General features: G+C 44.3%; 1 protein-coding gene across 1 annotated transcript in view; it reads left to right on the forward strand.

Moving 5' to 3' along the window:
• LOC118408370 (KICSTOR complex protein SZT2-like) overlaps positions 1–16,049 on the forward strand; it is a 33,546-nt gene that overhangs the window by 8,401 nt on the left and 9,096 nt on the right. Inside the window, exons 9-26 of the mRNA XM_035809135.1 lie at positions 195–560; positions 904–1,103; positions 2,112–2,201; positions 2,823–4,617; positions 5,029–5,648; positions 6,035–7,323; positions 7,738–7,862; positions 8,195–8,442; positions 8,970–9,053; positions 9,573–9,708; positions 10,015–10,091; positions 11,334–11,535; positions 11,908–12,126; positions 12,598–13,001; positions 13,432–13,513; positions 13,857–14,096; positions 14,852–15,010; positions 15,498–15,760. Of these exons, the coding sequence (XP_035665028.1) occupies positions 195–560; positions 904–1,103; positions 2,112–2,201; positions 2,823–4,617; positions 5,029–5,648; positions 6,035–7,323; positions 7,738–7,862; positions 8,195–8,442; positions 8,970–9,053; positions 9,573–9,708; positions 10,015–10,091; positions 11,334–11,535; positions 11,908–12,126; positions 12,598–13,001; positions 13,432–13,513; positions 13,857–14,096; positions 14,852–15,010; positions 15,498–15,760 (6,599 nt within the window). The remainder of the gene's footprint in view (positions 1–194; positions 561–903; positions 1,104–2,111; positions 2,202–2,822; positions 4,618–5,028; positions 5,649–6,034; positions 7,324–7,737; positions 7,863–8,194; positions 8,443–8,969; positions 9,054–9,572; positions 9,709–10,014; positions 10,092–11,333; positions 11,536–11,907; positions 12,127–12,597; positions 13,002–13,431; positions 13,514–13,856; positions 14,097–14,851; positions 15,011–15,497; positions 15,761–16,049) is intronic.

The raw sequence follows: 16,049 nt of genomic DNA on the forward strand, positions 1-16,049 counted from the left end.
CCGTTTCCAAACCATATCCAGTTGCTTGAGTAACTACTTTTTGGCATTTATTCACTTCACTTCATTGTACCAAGTACAAAGCAGCCAATTGTAACCGCTGAATTGCGTACTTTTGGTTACAGATTTGGCGTATCTTACTACGTGGATGTCTAACCTACATTGATGAAGTGAATAAACCTTTCATTCATTCCAAGGTGCTACAGACAAGCCAGAGCAGGGGCAGGCAGAGAGGGCTTGTCTGGTGTTGCAGGCGAAGCCGCTGGAAAAGATGCTGATTCGGTACGAAAAAGTTCCCTCTGATTACACCAGCCTGTACTCAGCCTCAGTAGAGGCACCTGCAGCTGCAAGAGTCGGGGGGAGCACGCCTCTGATCACCGTGAACAAGACAGCCACCACGATGTTTGGCACGTTATCGCGCTACCTGTACCACCAGCGATGGGTGTGGGGCGTCCAGCTTGGCCCGGCGGCTCCGGTGACCGCTCAAGACGCTGCACGGATCCTGGCGACTCTGACCAAGACTAGGCTTCGGGAGGGGTTCAGCTTTGCGCACTGCTACTCCGGTATTTATTTATTTCAGCACATATACAACAATTAAAAAACAAGTGATGAATAGAATGAAAAGAAAATATGCAGGGGGGAACACAAGCCTGTGCAGCATTTTATGGCTCTCCCTCAGAAACTTATTACATTCTAGTAATGAAACGCAATGTACATAATCTAAACATGATCTACAGATCATAAAGAAATAAGTCAAATTTATAGAGTTATCTGTTCGCAAATACCAAAGGAAATACAGAAAATCAAACCAAGGGATGCAAACAAATCAGGTGAAAGTAGCACTTGGTGTAATACTTACATTCCATATGATTATCCAAGTAATGACTAAACATAACATTCATACAGGAATGGTGAGCATGGTGGCAGAGGTGCACATGCGGGACCCGCTACGCCACGACGTGCCAGAATCCGAGGGTGGTGTCTTCTCCTGTTTCCTCCAGTACGTGCTGTTCCCTCCACACACCTGCACCACTAAGGACAGCGTAACCAGCATCTCTACTGACGATGATGAACTGGAAACTACCGAGGCGGACGGGGAGTTACAGGTTCTTAGATTCTTTATTTCTTTGCATATGCATTGTATGAAGAGTCTGGAATACTTCAAGGGAGCGGTTCCTCAGAGAGAGTGACAATGGCCTGTCACTGTTTCCCCTTTCAATATTGTATGCATAGAATAGAACCTACATGGAGTTTGTACGAGATGTATGTATGACATAGAGCCAAAAAGGTGCTTGTTATCTTTGTTATCAACAAGTAGACAACATTTTGACTTTGTCTAACATTCTACACTGTGTGGTTTCCTCAGAAAGAGTGACAATGCCCTGCTATGAGAATGAGTGAGAGACATTGTTAGTATTACATGAATTAAAAACACATTGAATACAGGCAATAAATACATGCAGGGGTAGGACAGAATCCATAAAGGCTTAATTTTCATCAGCATCATTTGTCATCCTCTATGAGGTGCAGCAAGTAAAGTTTGACTTCCGGGACAGTCTGTCTCTCATCGCTTCCACTTCCAGGCCATTCCTGTCCAGTTTCCGACTCAATAAGTTTCTTCAAAGTTAGCACAAAATTATACAGTGTACATGATGAAATTAATTATACGTTATCAGGGTTGGACAAGTTTTCTAAAATTGACTTGTCCTATCGGGCAAGTACTTAAAAAATTTACTTGCCCGAACCAACTTTTCACTTGCCCGAAATCTAAATGACATTTTTCTATGTATATTCATGGCCGTCAATGGAATTTTTGTTATTGGCTCTATTTTCTGTGTTAATCAATGCTTGATGTCATGACTTTGAAAAGTAGCAAGTACATCAAAATCTCCCACAATGGAGAAAAGCTAACTTGTCCAATCGGGAAAGTGGGGAAGGACATGCACTTGCCCGATTGGCATTTTCACTTGCCCGGGACTATAGGGCTAGTGGACTTGTTTATCTCTGGTTATCAAATTGAACTAAATTAAACAAGTTGAAATCATAACGTTGAATAACCTAAGGAAACAGGAATTGTATTACGAATGATCATTGATAAGTACCAAACATTACAGATCATCGTGGAGTGCTGGATTGAGCCACAGTGTGGCGTCGTAATCAACTCTCCGGCACAGCAGAGGCACCTGGACGGTCTGGAGTACCAGGTGATGTTTTGGTTTAATGATTGTTTGTTGTACACGTAATTTGTTGAATCTGTCCAATGATTGTTTGTTCTGTTACTTAATTATCTAATACTGTATCTATTAATTTTGTTTGACGGTACCTCACTCTTTTCTTTTATGTTGTGTTATCATTGTTTCTGTTACTATTTCTGTGTCTTATTCTAGCCCATCAGGCCTTAGGGCTGGGTGCACTAAGCACAAGACATGTGAATAAAATGTCATTCATTCATTGATTCATTCACTCACTCACTCATTCATTCATTCATTCATTTTATTCATTCACTCATTCACTAACTTGCTCACTCATTCACTCATTCCTTTACTCATTCATTCACTCATTCATTCATTCATTCATTTATTCACTCATTCACTCCTTACTCATTCATTCATTCATTTATTCACTCATTCACTCCTTACTCATTCATTCATTCATTTATTCACTCCATTCATTCACTCATTCATTCATTCATTTAACCATCCATCCATCCATCCATATCCATTCATTCATTCATTCATTCATTCATTCATTCACCCATTCATTCATTCACCCATTCATTCATTCACTCACTTACTCATTTATGTATCTATCCATTCCATCCCCAGGATATCCCCCAGGCCCTGCTGCCGTTTGACTCCCACATCATCTCCGCTCTGGTGACCTTCCAGCACCTCAGCGCCATGTGTGGCAACCGCTGCATCCCGTCCCCGACAACCATGGAAGGCAGCGGGTCGGGAAGAACCACCCCCACGATAGCAGACTACGGAGTAACAGACAGCAACATCAAGCATGTGTTCTTCCCTTTCGATCTTGTCGAGTTGCTGCCGCATTGCCAGAAGGTGTCGATGCAGTTCCAGGCTTGTAGGCAGGAGGAGGAACCACAGGATGGAGAGAGTCAGCCGAAGGGGCAGCAAGCAAACCGGGACCTGTTCAAGCTCATGCACGACCGGCTGGAAGAACTCACCCACCGTGAGCTGCCTCTGTCGGAGGATGTCTCCGCAAGCTTCACCAAGACTCTGACAACAGAGACAAACGTCTCAGCTGATCACAAGGCTGATGACACCATCGTCGAGGAACCTGAACCTGAAGCAGGCAAAGCTACAACAGGTGCAAAGAAGAAAGAAGAGGACAGCACACCTCAAACGGAAATGAAAACTCTGGCTGATGCCCTCATGGAGGAACAGGTACCCGAAGTAGAGTGGAAATGCTACATGAAATCTGTCAGAGCAGGCAACGTGGTCCTCACGGTCCTGCCCAAAACTTACCAGGATGTGGTTGTCTTTGACAACTATCGAAAGAAGAAGGAGGAAGAAGCAAGACTCCTCAAGGAGGAAGATGGAACCCAAGGAGATGAGTCAGCTGATAGACATGAGCAAGAGATGCCTTCTGTTTTAACAGAGATAGAAGAAGTGGAGGAATTCAAGTCATTAGAAAGTATGGAAGAGACATTGACAGAAGGTGATGAGGATAAAGATGAACAATCAAAACCATCAACATCTGAGAGTGAAGGACAATCAGAAGACAAACCCGAAGCTGCAGAAGAGAAGGCGAGGCAAGAAGATGATGAAGAAAAAGATGCAGAAGAAGAAGAAGTTTCAGATGCAAAGCCTACAGTGTCTCCACCTGTAACTATCCCTATCTATGTCTTCAGCTGTCAGCAGTCCTGCCTACTGAGACAGCTTGAGTTGGGAGTCAACGAGACCACGCCCGAAAGCGTCCGCGACCACCGCTTTGACCGCGAAGGGTTCCTGGTCCGAAGCAACAGCCAGTTCAGCGATTTCTGGAAGAGCCGGGAGTCCGTTCGACTGAACTCTGACCAGCGCGTCGACTCCCGTGAGACCATCGACGAAGACTTCAGTTCCGGTGACTCCTTCAAGGATTTCTGCGACCAGATCTCGGATGGTATTCAGCAGAGTTACGTAACCGCCGTGTTCCAGAGCCTACAGGACGAGGTTCCTCTCGACCACCTGGACGTACAAGCAGCAGTGGAGAATGTTTGCGAGGAGCAGCTACATGAGATTGACATCACCGAGTTCCTCGGTACCCTGTGTGGCCACCTGAGCGACTGTCAACATCTTCGGAAGCAAAGATCGGACAGCACGATCGAAGAGGATCTAAATGAGACAAAGGAAAGCATTGACACTGTCATCGACGCAGAAGACAAAACTAAGTTCTTCTCACTCGGTTCTCTACCAGCAGGGTGCGAGTCGAGCTTGGAGCTCCACAAAACAATCAAAGAGAAGTTTGCACAGACGGTGGGAAAGTATTTCCAGCCTGTCCCGTCCAGCCCAGACCTGTACTTCTACTGCTCGCCGCGGCAGAATCGACACAGCTCCCAGCAGGCAGAGGACCCCGCACAGCCGCGCTTAGCCAGCGAAGACGAATCTTCCATCACTACAGGTAAAAGGAACCTCAGGATAGCGACTTAAGATTGTAAATATAATCAATGTATTAGATAATGATCCTCACTGTGTCTCCTTTCAATATTGTACAAAAATGTATGCAAAGAATAGAACCTACATGTAAGTGTAGTTTGTATTGTATGCATGACATATAGAGCCTGAAAGGTGCTTGTACTAGATTTTTGTTATAAACAAGTAGACAACATTCTGGCTTTGTCTAACATTGCATGTTGTTTCAATGTAAATTGTAAAGCCTTAAATCTACATGTACTGTTATAGTATTAGATTGATTGATTAGTCTTACTATTTACATGTAGCTACTAGTTATATTATACAATACACTCCACATTGCCTTACATTGTACCCCTTGCAATTGTTGCTCAAATAAACTTTGAATTTGACTCAACAGAAGATGAAGATAACGCACAGTCGGACACAGAGCACATCCGTATAGAGAGCGTGAGCGACAGTGACATCATCATTGATGATACCATGGAAACCACAGAGGATGAGGAGGATGATGATGAGGATGAACTCGGTCGTACAGAAACTCTAGGTTCCATCAGCGTACAGAGTGAGTTCGGCAGCCGAGAGTCTGTTGTACTCGAGGAGGCAACCTCTGGAAGTGTTCCTCCTCTCTTCCTCAACCTGACCTGCTCGTTGAGAAGTGGAAGCCACCGAGGGAGCATGGGAGTGACTCAGGACAGCCTGCCGACTTGTGTGAGGGACGTATCCGCCTGCCTGGACCCCAGTGTAAAGGAACTCGACCTGTCAGACTTCTATGTCACCCTAGACATCATCTGCCTCACACTTCCAGGCGTAACAAACAACGACGATTCCTTAGAACACCGGCCGGAGTTGAACCGGATGACGTCGACCGACACGAACCTCGGCAGCCCTGTTGGCAGCCCGCAGGACTTCCAGACTCCTCGCTCCACCGAGCAGGACTTCTTCTCTGACACACACATGGACCCGCTTGACGGCCTCCCCGAAGCTCATCGCAAACTTGTCCTGGACTTTGTGGACCAGGTAAAGTACCTGTTTTTACAGATAAAACATGTACATTCAGTGGTGCTTGCAGTCTAGTAGCATATAGAAATGTACTGTACAGTAACAATGACTCCCATTTTCTGGCGTGAATACAATTTGTTTTGGTGAGTGGCTATATTTTTCTTCAGGCTGTGTAAGTATAGTGTATATATGGAAGGTAATAAACTTCTTAATGGATAGATTTGTTACCTCAAAGGCTCACAATTAAATGTAAATTTTCCCGACAAGATAACAACATTAGAGGCGATTGAAGTCTTTCAGTACTGCATCCAATGGGTTAATTTTATTCAGTGTCCTGTTGCAATATTATACCATGCTTGAACGCTTTATTATGTTACAAATGGAGTATGTTATAATTTTCACAGGTGAAGTTCCTGCTGAAGGATGAGATCACTGCAGCGCTGCGTCTGATCCAGCCGGTTACCATAGAAACGCTGGAGAAAGTGGCGGCCCACGTCCACGACTCCTCCTGCCGGCTGGAGACCGGGCTGTCCGTCAACCCGTTGGACTTACCACTCACCATACAGGAGGACGTCCCGCTACAGTTCGTCTTCGGTTCGGACCAGAGTCACGCCAAGTTTGTGGAAGCTCTTGATGACCTACAGCTGCCTGGTTACAAGCTGGAGAAGGTTTGGCCATGGTACTACACAGTGCTGGATCCGAGCGCACCGCAGTGGAAACGGAAGGCAGAGAACCTCAACGACTCCCTTCCTCTGAGCAGTGTGAGCAATTCTGAAGACATCACGTCTCCTCGAAGCAGTCGGGAGCACTCAGATTCTGTCTCCACGTCTTACAGTGGGCGAGAACACTCGGACTCTTTTGCTACAGTAGTGGACACCAAGGCAGCCAAGCAGGACACAAACAGAGCTGCATCACCCGCTGACAAAACCAGCGTCTCACCTTCACAAGAAACAAGCAAGAAGCAAACTTCCTCGCAGGCAGCGGCTCCTGAAGAGCAGCTCCTTGGGCTGCCCCTTCCAATGGACACTTGGGAATGTCTTGAGGATGGAGACAAGGATGAAGCAGCAGTGGAGAAAGCTATAGACTCTACCGAACTGATCGACCAGGGGCTTGAAGAGCAGGAAATTGCCAAAGACGCTGAAGAAGGAGACAAAAATATGGTGCCCAAAACTGTTACAGAAGAGAATCCACTAAGCCAGGAAGAAGGGGCTGTATCTGTAGACGCTGCAGTGGTGAATAGAGATGAGCAAAGAAAGGATGAAAGTCAAAATTACAACAAAGAAGACAGTGAACAAAGAGAACCAGGCAGAAATGTAGAGACAGATAAAGTGCAAGTACACGAAGATGAAATATCCGACAAAACTTTGGAAGATGTAAGCAGCGATGAGAGCGAACAGACCAAACAACACACAGAAGGCAGTGACGCACCCCTCACAGACAGTGAACTCATCGAAAATCTTCCTTTAGAGCGAACAACAGACACTTTGAAAAATGATGATGACTCAGCTTTGCAAACAGATGATTCTAATAAAAGTTTACCAATAGCAAAACCCGAAGGTCCGGTCCTACCAAACTTCTGGCTGATCATGAAGGTCTCCACGGATAAAGTCGAAATGTTCTGCCATGCAAGGAAGGGCAACATGGACGACCATTCAACCCTGTTCGAGACCCTTGGCGACAAGATCCGCAACAGGTGACAATGACATGACTCTTGTTTTCTGTGGGTTTGTAAGGCCAGTGTTAGAGTATGTTTGCCCTGTGTGGTATCCAGGTCTCACTGCTCTCCAGGCTAAGTGCATTAAGCTGTGCAAAAAGGGGGTGTGAATAATTCTAGATAGAATCTATATATACATGTAGGTTGCTCCAAAACGGGGCAGTGTACATGACAGAGAACTAGGAACAAAGGACAACTACACGCAGTTCAGATATAGAATGTCCAGATTCAAAAATAGTACCTTACATTTTATTGTAGTGTTGTTGAATGAATTTTGACGAATTTTGACAGACGTTTATGTCTCATACCCCAATTCAGCCATGTATGGCTGCAATGGCATGCATATGCGTACTTGTTTGTTGCAAATAAACCAGTCATTCATTCATATAACAGCTGCAAGCTCGTGAACCAGAAGATGCTTCTCCAAGACCTGCACGACACGCGCACCTGCAACTCCCTCTTGGTTGCCGAGGACGACGAAGACATCTGGCTGAAAGACGACTATGGCCCCGGTGGAGGTCTGGACCACTTTTAGTACATTATATCAGATAAAATTAGGGTTCGTCTTACCTGAAAGCCTTAAACTTGTTAACATATGATAGCTTTTGTGATAACCTTGTCCTCAGCAAGATTGCGACAAAGTTCTACGATCATTTCCTCTCGCTTTAGTAATTAGTCTTTTTATAGTAAGAGGTTGTTTTTATGTGTTAATCAGACAAAGTCTGGAACTTTTATGATGTAAATTCCTGAATCTTATTGTTGACGGATAATATGTGATCATTGACGCATTTCAGGTACACTGAATTTATCTCTGTTCCTGCTTTGTCTTTGAAAAAAAATCTGAAACCAGGTCAAATCGGGGTCACAGCCGTCAGCGCCGTGGAGGATTTCGCAGAGAAGAATAAGAAGTACCTGGCAGCGACCATGCAGTACATGCCCGGGTACTTTGCGTGTGACTGTGTGTGGAGGGTCCACTTCTCCATCCACCAGAGGCTGAAGACTGGACCGGCCCGCGGAGTCTCTCGTGGCCAGCAGGCCCTGAGATCCGCGCTCTCCGCCTTCTCAGTCAACAACCAGAAGAACATGTTTGTGTTCCAGGTGATGTCTACTTGCAAAATCTTACCACTAGGCTAAATGCATGTACTAGTACAGTCTCAAAGTAAGAATAAGGGTAAAGTATGCCAGAAAGCAGTTACTCAAGCAACTGGATATGATTTGGGTTGCTTGAGTAACTACTTTTTGGCGTAAACCTGGATGTCTAACCTTTATCGACATAAGGGTAAAGTAATGAACAGTACATAACACTAATATCTAATAAACTGTAACTAAGGTACTTTGTTGACAATGTATTGTGGGATTTGACTTCTTTGAAGGCAGTGGTTGAGGAACTGTTTAGGTGATCTCTGTGTAAATGGTTAAAGCTCTATGAAATTGTGAAATAATATGATTCTTTAATTTTAGCCTAATATTTCATAGTGAGTACACTGGGTGATGAAATGTATTTCATTTTCCACTGTAGTCATCGATACTTACAAAAACTCTGTTAAGCTTGGACATGTTTATTTTCATAGCGGGCCCCTTTACTATTTCTAAATGTGCATTGTTCATGTATTCTTGTGTTCCAGGAGCGTACTGGGGCAGTGTTCTACCTGCAGCTGTTTGAATCCATGTGTGTGAGCGGGTCACACAACACCCTCAACCTGCCTGAGGTGGGTAACAGCAAAACTTAGTGTCACACAACACTCTCAACCTGCCTGAGGTGGGTAATACTAATAGCAAACTTACACAATCAAACTGATTTTGACTTTATTTCTTTTTTCACACAAAGAACTTAACATGTTTACTGTGATAGAGGAGTTAGACAAGTCCTGTGAATCTGGGCTGTGCTGTTTGTGATAATCCTCTGTTTTAAGTTTCTCTAAGTCTGTTTTAGAGCTGATAACAATATGGATAAGATGGTGAAATTTTTGTAACGTTAAGCTTATATTGACAACACATTTCAAGTCACAAGACATGACATGGCTGGAAGGTCAGTAACCAACTGGAGAGATTGTGCCCAGGACATACCAACCTGGCGCAAACTCTCGGTGTCTGTAGCCGCTATGCATCAGACTATGATGTCTGCGAATGATTTATTGGAGCGTATATTTATTTTACTATGATGTGTAATGAAAGGTATGCAATTAAACCGTTGGCTGGCAAAATAAACAAATTTTTCGTCCATCCAGGTCGGTAAGGGAGAGGACGAGAACTCTCTCCTCAGCTCCCGAACATCATCGCTCCTCTCCCTCCCCATTCGGGGCGGGGCTGCCGAGCTGGAGGAAGACATCAGGGAGTACCAGCAGGCCGTGGAGAAGGATTCAGGTGTGGAGACGGTCCCTCAGTCACAGACCGGCTCTACATCCTCCCAGGGCCAGGCTGAGGAGAGTGTGGTCCTGATGGTGCGTACATCCTTAATTGTTTTAGATGTCAGTAGATGACTCATTAAGACTAGAACACTAGTGAAGAAGGACTCAGGGGTGGAGACTGTTCCTCAGTCACAGACCGGCTCTACATCCTCCCAGGGCCAGGCAGAGGAGAGTGTGGTACTGATGGTGCGTGGATCCTTAATTGTTTTAGATGTCAGTAGATGACTCATTAAGACTAGAACACTAGTGGAGAAGGACTCAGGTGTGGAGACGGTTCCTCAGTCACAGACCGGCTCTACATCCTCCCAGGGCCAGGCAGAGGAGAGTGTGGTACTGATGGTGCGTAGATCCTTAATAATGATTATTGTTTTAGATGTCAGTAGATGACTCATTAAGACTAGACTCATTAAGACTAGAACACTAGTGGAGAAGGATTCTGTAGTGGAGACTGTTCTACAGTCACAGACCAGCTCTACATCCTCCCAGGGCCAGGCAGAGGAGAGTGTGGTCCTGATGGTAAGTAGATCCTTAATTGTTTTAGATGTCAGTAGATGACTCATTAAGACTAGACTCATTAAGACTAGAACACTAGTGGAGAAGGATTCTGTAGTGGAGACTGTTCTACAGTCACAGACCAGCTCTACATCCTCCCAGGGCCAGGCAGAGGAGAGTGTGGTACTGATGGTGCGTAGATCCTTAATAATAATTATTGTTTTAGATGTCATTAAGACTAGACTCATTAAGACTAGAACACTAGTGGAGAAGGACTCTGGAGTGGAGACTGTTCTACAGTCACAGACCAGCTCTACATCCTCCCTGGGCCAGGCAGAGGAGAGTGTGGTACTGATGGTGCGTAGATCCTTAATAATAATTATTGTTTTAGATGTCATTAAGACTAGACTCATTAAGACTAGAACACTAGTGGAGAAGGACTCTGGAGTGGAGACTGTTCTACAGTCACAGACCGGCTCTACATCCTCCCAGGGCCAGGCAGAGGAGAGTGTGGTCCTGATGGTGCGTACACCCTAGGTTCTTTTATGTAGATGATACTTAACTTGCTTTTAGGACTTGAACATCAAGATAGAGACAGAGCTTGAAATATTTCTAGGTTGGAAACGTAGTTTGGTAGCCAATGTTGTTGATTTTCATTGTTAAAACTCTTCTCACGATACTTAAAGCTTACAAAAATATATTTTTATATCAATTTCATGTCAGGTAAGAATTTGGGGATGGAAGGGGTGAAGGTTTTCTGCCCCAAGAAGCAGCTTTGAATCCTGGGATGGAGGGATGGGTTCTGGAGACTGTCCAGATGCAGAGACAGCTTGAATGTCTACTGTAAAACTTACTACAATTTGCAAGCACAATACTTGTATAACAGCACATAACACTGTTACTCATTCTCTTCATCAAAGACAACCAAGGATGATACCTTGATGATAAAGCACTGCAGTAATAGACTACTTAAAGTTAGATGTGAAACAGTACCTTGTCTTCTTCAAGTCTATAAGTGACAAAGCTAGAGTAACCTTACCACAACTTGTGTGTACAGAATGATTGTACAATATAACATTTTTTTTACAGGTGCACGGCGTACAGCCCGCGGGAGCGGAGATCCGAGTGGACCTGGTACAGATCCTGCAGCACCGATTGGACGACGCCACCCTTGATGTCATCATCCTGATGCTGGCGCGGAACCCGATGTGCCGCCTGTCTCCCGCGGACGTGCTGTTCATCCAGCCTCCGTCTGAGCTGCCCACCCACAGCCTCCGTCTGGCCATCCCTGGTACATATTATCTGTTTGTTTGTTTTGTTGGTAGTAATAATGCTAAACTTTATGCCCAAAAGCAGTTACTCAAGCAAAAAGCAGTGACACAACTGTCACTGATGAAAGACATCGGATGATGTCTGAAACGTCTGACTGTTTCCAAAATCATATCCAGTAGCTTGAGTAACTAACTGCTTTTTGGCATATCTTATTATCTCGATTACTTAAACCTTCATGGATGTTATGCTAAACTTTCTTCTGACACAAAGGTTTACAAGGATCAAATTTTCAATGACCAATGTCGCCTTCTTCAGGATCAATACTGATCCTGCAATTTCAAACTGTTACATTGCAGTTTCCAATAACGTCATCTTTATTCCTGTATCCCAGCCCAACACTCCTCCCACATCCAGGCAGTTGACTTCTACCTGAAGCAGAACCTCCTACAGTTCCTTCACAACCCCAAGTACAGCGAACACGTCCACTTCCAGGACGTGGATCGGAAGAGCGTGCCCCAAACCGACCAAGACGTCTTCCTTTACAACCGTCCTCAAGAATCGGGCGGAAAGGGACTTGCTTGTATCATCCTCGGCCATGTGGACCAGGAAGGTACATGTTGGTTCTAAGATAGTTTTGATTAATGGATTTTTTTCACCTTTATTTAGCCTTGAGTATACAAAATCAGGGCTCGAAATACCACCTGCAGAATAATTGCAGGTTAGTGCAGGTAAAATTGGAGCTGTGCAGGTATTTCTGGTGTCTACCTGCACCTAACCTACACTGGTCCATGTACTGGGTTTTGTACATAAATGTCATATGATGTAGGTGTATGTGGATTGTTATTAGCTGCATAGACTGTTACCTGTCTGGTGCAGGTAATTTTCAGTGTTACCTGCACCAGTGCAGGTATGCAGAAAAAAGTATTTCAAGGATATCTAGCTCGTTTGAATGTTAAGCTGTAACCCACCTCAGTTGTTTTTGATATCCATCAAAAAGCATGCAATTTAGATTGTGGCTTCGATATACTTTTTTACCTGATCACAATGATCAAATAAACCATTCATTCAATACACATTCAAGGTAACTACATCCAGCCTCCGCCAGCCCCGAAAGTGTCTTCTGACGCCTACAAGGTGGCCATGACGTGGGCTAACTTCAAGACGTTGACCGAGACGCACAGACTCGAAGGCGGTTCCAGTCCTCAAGACGTTGGCGCAATTCTCCAGTTCAACATCTGGGAGCGGGGTGACATCGACTTCAAGCAGCTGGCCGAGAAGCTTAGCCAGGCCCTTCAGCACGCGCTGTGTGATGTCATCACGGAGTACTACATGCTGACTGCACCAATAGCAGAGCTGGAGGAGGAGGATGGGGAGGAGGAGGATCTACTGGATGAGGAGTTGATGGAGAAATTTGGAGAAGGGGATGTTTCGCCCGTGGAGGGGAGGCAACTGTCGGAGGAAAATGGGGAAGAACCTTCATCAGAAGTAAGCAATTATTGTAATTTAAAATCAATTAGACTCATTGTATCTTCTATACTCAATGCACCAGCATAACATCTTAGTTTGGAATTAATGTGTTTTTTAAATTTAGACTGTTACTTAGTAATGTTACAGTGGTTGGTTAATAGTTTGTTGTTATTATCAATCATTACCATTTAATCATTATCGTCTAATACGTAAAACTTTTTAAAACTGAAACTGATTAAAGGTTTAGATCTTTTCCGGTCTCACTAAATACTGTAATGGATGTTTTCAGTAATTACTGAAAGTTGTTTTTGGTTGTTTTCGGTTTAGTTTTTGGTTTTTGGTATTTAGTGAGTCCCAATCTTTTCAGGTTTTAGTATTTTCTTATTTTCATTTTGTAAACGTGTACTTTGTGGAAATAAATAAAATCTGATTAAATCCCACTCCCCAGACGACCCTGACCTGGAAGGACCGTGAGGTAGCCAGGAGGAAGGAGGAGGATCACAGGAGTCAGCTGTGGAGGCTGCAGTCAGGTTGGACACTTCATTCAATCCAGTAGCTAACATACATAAAAAGGGCTTTCGAAGAGGACTGCATCTAGACCCTCTGAAATGCTTTTTCCTGCATTTCGAGGGGCAAATTTTGCTGGTAGACTAAGCTGTTCAATGGAGTCTGTTTTGGTGAAAAATTACGCAAGGGAGACAGTTTTATTATAACGATTTTTGTCCGTCACCGAGGACGGAATGGACAAATTTTTTTTTCCATCCCCAGCTGCAAAATTCCGTCAAAGGACGGGTGCTGGCTACAAACCTGTTGTTGTGTGTCGATGATTCTCTGGAACTGAGAGATTGTATTCACGACCAGTCTTTCTTTCAGGTTCAGAGGGCGTGCTGCACACCATGTACATGGGCAGGGTGCAGAGGTGGTTCGACTTCATGGTGGGTATGAACAGTCCTGCAGTGGTTCGCGACACGCAGGCCGTGGACTCCCGCTACGCCATCCCCATCCTCCTGCGGGAGCTCTGCGACCTTGTACACCTCCTCGCAAAGGACAACACCTTACGGGTGTACAAACACTGCCAGGAACAGAACTACACCCTTCTGAAGGTTCCCAAAGGTAGGCATATTCAAACACAGTTCAATGTCTAGTGGATAGCAATGGAGATTTACTTCTGGAAGTTTCAAGTGACATTTGCAAACGATCCTTACATGTTAAACCATATTTTTTATTTCTAGACGTAAGTAGTTCATTCTAGTGACACTGAAGAAGATTGATGGATGTCACTCAAAAAAACATCAGATACACCAAATAAGCTTTTTTTTTTAACGAGTTTGCTTATTGTGCAAGGCCATTGATTTTATTGACCACTTCTAGGCACTGAACTACATGTATGCTCACTGTATCAGCATCTCTTCTACCTAAGGCAGAAACATTGAGTCTTAAGGTGGGGACATACATGCGTATATATTCAAGTCTGTTTGAGGTGCGTATGAAGCTTTTAGTCTCTACCAGGCTCCACAGGTCGCGGGAAAAATAGTACAAATTGGACAAATATAGATACATAACATGCCAGATGAGTTAGCTGACCGAGAAGTATGGTTAGCGACCCAGCTAACTCGTCTGACATGTTACCTGTTTACCTTTGTCCAATTTCTATTTTTTTTACAACGACCTGTGGGGCCTGGTGGAGGCATATAGTCTCATGCGCGCCTCATACGGACTTAAATATATACGCAGGTGTGAACCCACCTTTAGCTTTAGCAGGTAGTTTTACTAACAAAGCAGGTCTTCATCTACAACTGTATAAAATCATTTGCAATTCTATAAAGAAAAAAAAAGGAGAATGTTCTAGCTTAATGCTTCTCCTAAAGGCCCACCAAAGTCGGAGGAGGTTTGTCACGCCCCTGGACTGGCGGATAACTACATCCTGCTGGCTCGGAGTCTGAAACAGTGGCGAGAGTGCATGGATGTGAAGTATGGGGAGATGGGAGGGGACGAGGAGAAGGCCATGCCTCCTGTCTCATACAAAGGTAATTCACTATTTACAAGGCTATCATCTATTACACCAGGGTATGTTTTAATGGACTTGAATAGCAAATTTCAAGTATGTATTTAGCAACGACGTGTGTGACAACCCCTATATGGTATTTATAGGAAAACACATTAAAGAATTTCTAATCGTCAGTAATTCCTCCATTTATTGTAAAAGCCCATTCTCATCTCATAGTACCCATACACTTGACTTGTATTAGCTTTTATGGAACCATAGTTATTTACCAGTAGATGCCATACTTTGTACCTTGTGTGTACAATTGTTGTGCAATGATGTTTTAAAAAGTTAATTACAAATTCTTGCAGGTAACATGAGAGATTCAAACACTAAAAAACAATATCACAAGTGTCTACTCTAGTCTGAAACCTAACTCTAGATCCTGGGTCATTGGATTCGACTTCTTTTTCGGATGTTATCATAATTATCAATGTTAATGTTAATATTATCATCATTCCCAAATGAAGGTGTGCAGAAGTTTAAGGCACAGGAGCGGAAGGCGCAGGATAAGCTTCCAGAAGGGGCGGGGTCGGTACCACGGCAACGGCTGATGATCGTGGAGATCCGAGACACCCAGATCACGACGTACCAGTACAACTGGGCGGGCGACCTTAGCGTGACCTTGAGACAGCAGCTGGCACAGCTCAGTCAGTGGCACAACGCAAGGTCACATCTACTGCAGTCACTTCTGGTGCAGAAACTGGGTCTGTTCCATCATCATCCATACCAGGTAATGTACATGTACTATACTCACTCAGTCACTCAGTCACTCAGTCACTCACTCACTCACTCACTCACTTACTAACTAACAGTGGCACAACGCTCGGTCCCACCTGCTGCAGTCTCTCCTGGTGCAGAAACTGGGCCTGTTCCACCATCACCCCTACCAGGTAGTATACTACACTTACTCATTTTCTGGGTATCATCTGTTATTCCTCCTCTCATTTGGGAATAGACTTGCGTATAGATGTCTTGACTTGATGGCAGACCGCCAGGTACTATAAGATTGACAATGTTTA

Source organism: Branchiostoma floridae, unplaced genomic scaffold (assembly GCF_000003815.2).
Source record: "Branchiostoma floridae strain S238N-H82 unplaced genomic scaffold, Bfl_VNyyK Sc7u5tJ_1578, whole genome shotgun sequence".
Classification (NCBI taxonomy): Eukaryota; Metazoa; Chordata; class Leptocardii; order Amphioxiformes; family Branchiostomatidae; genus Branchiostoma; species Branchiostoma floridae.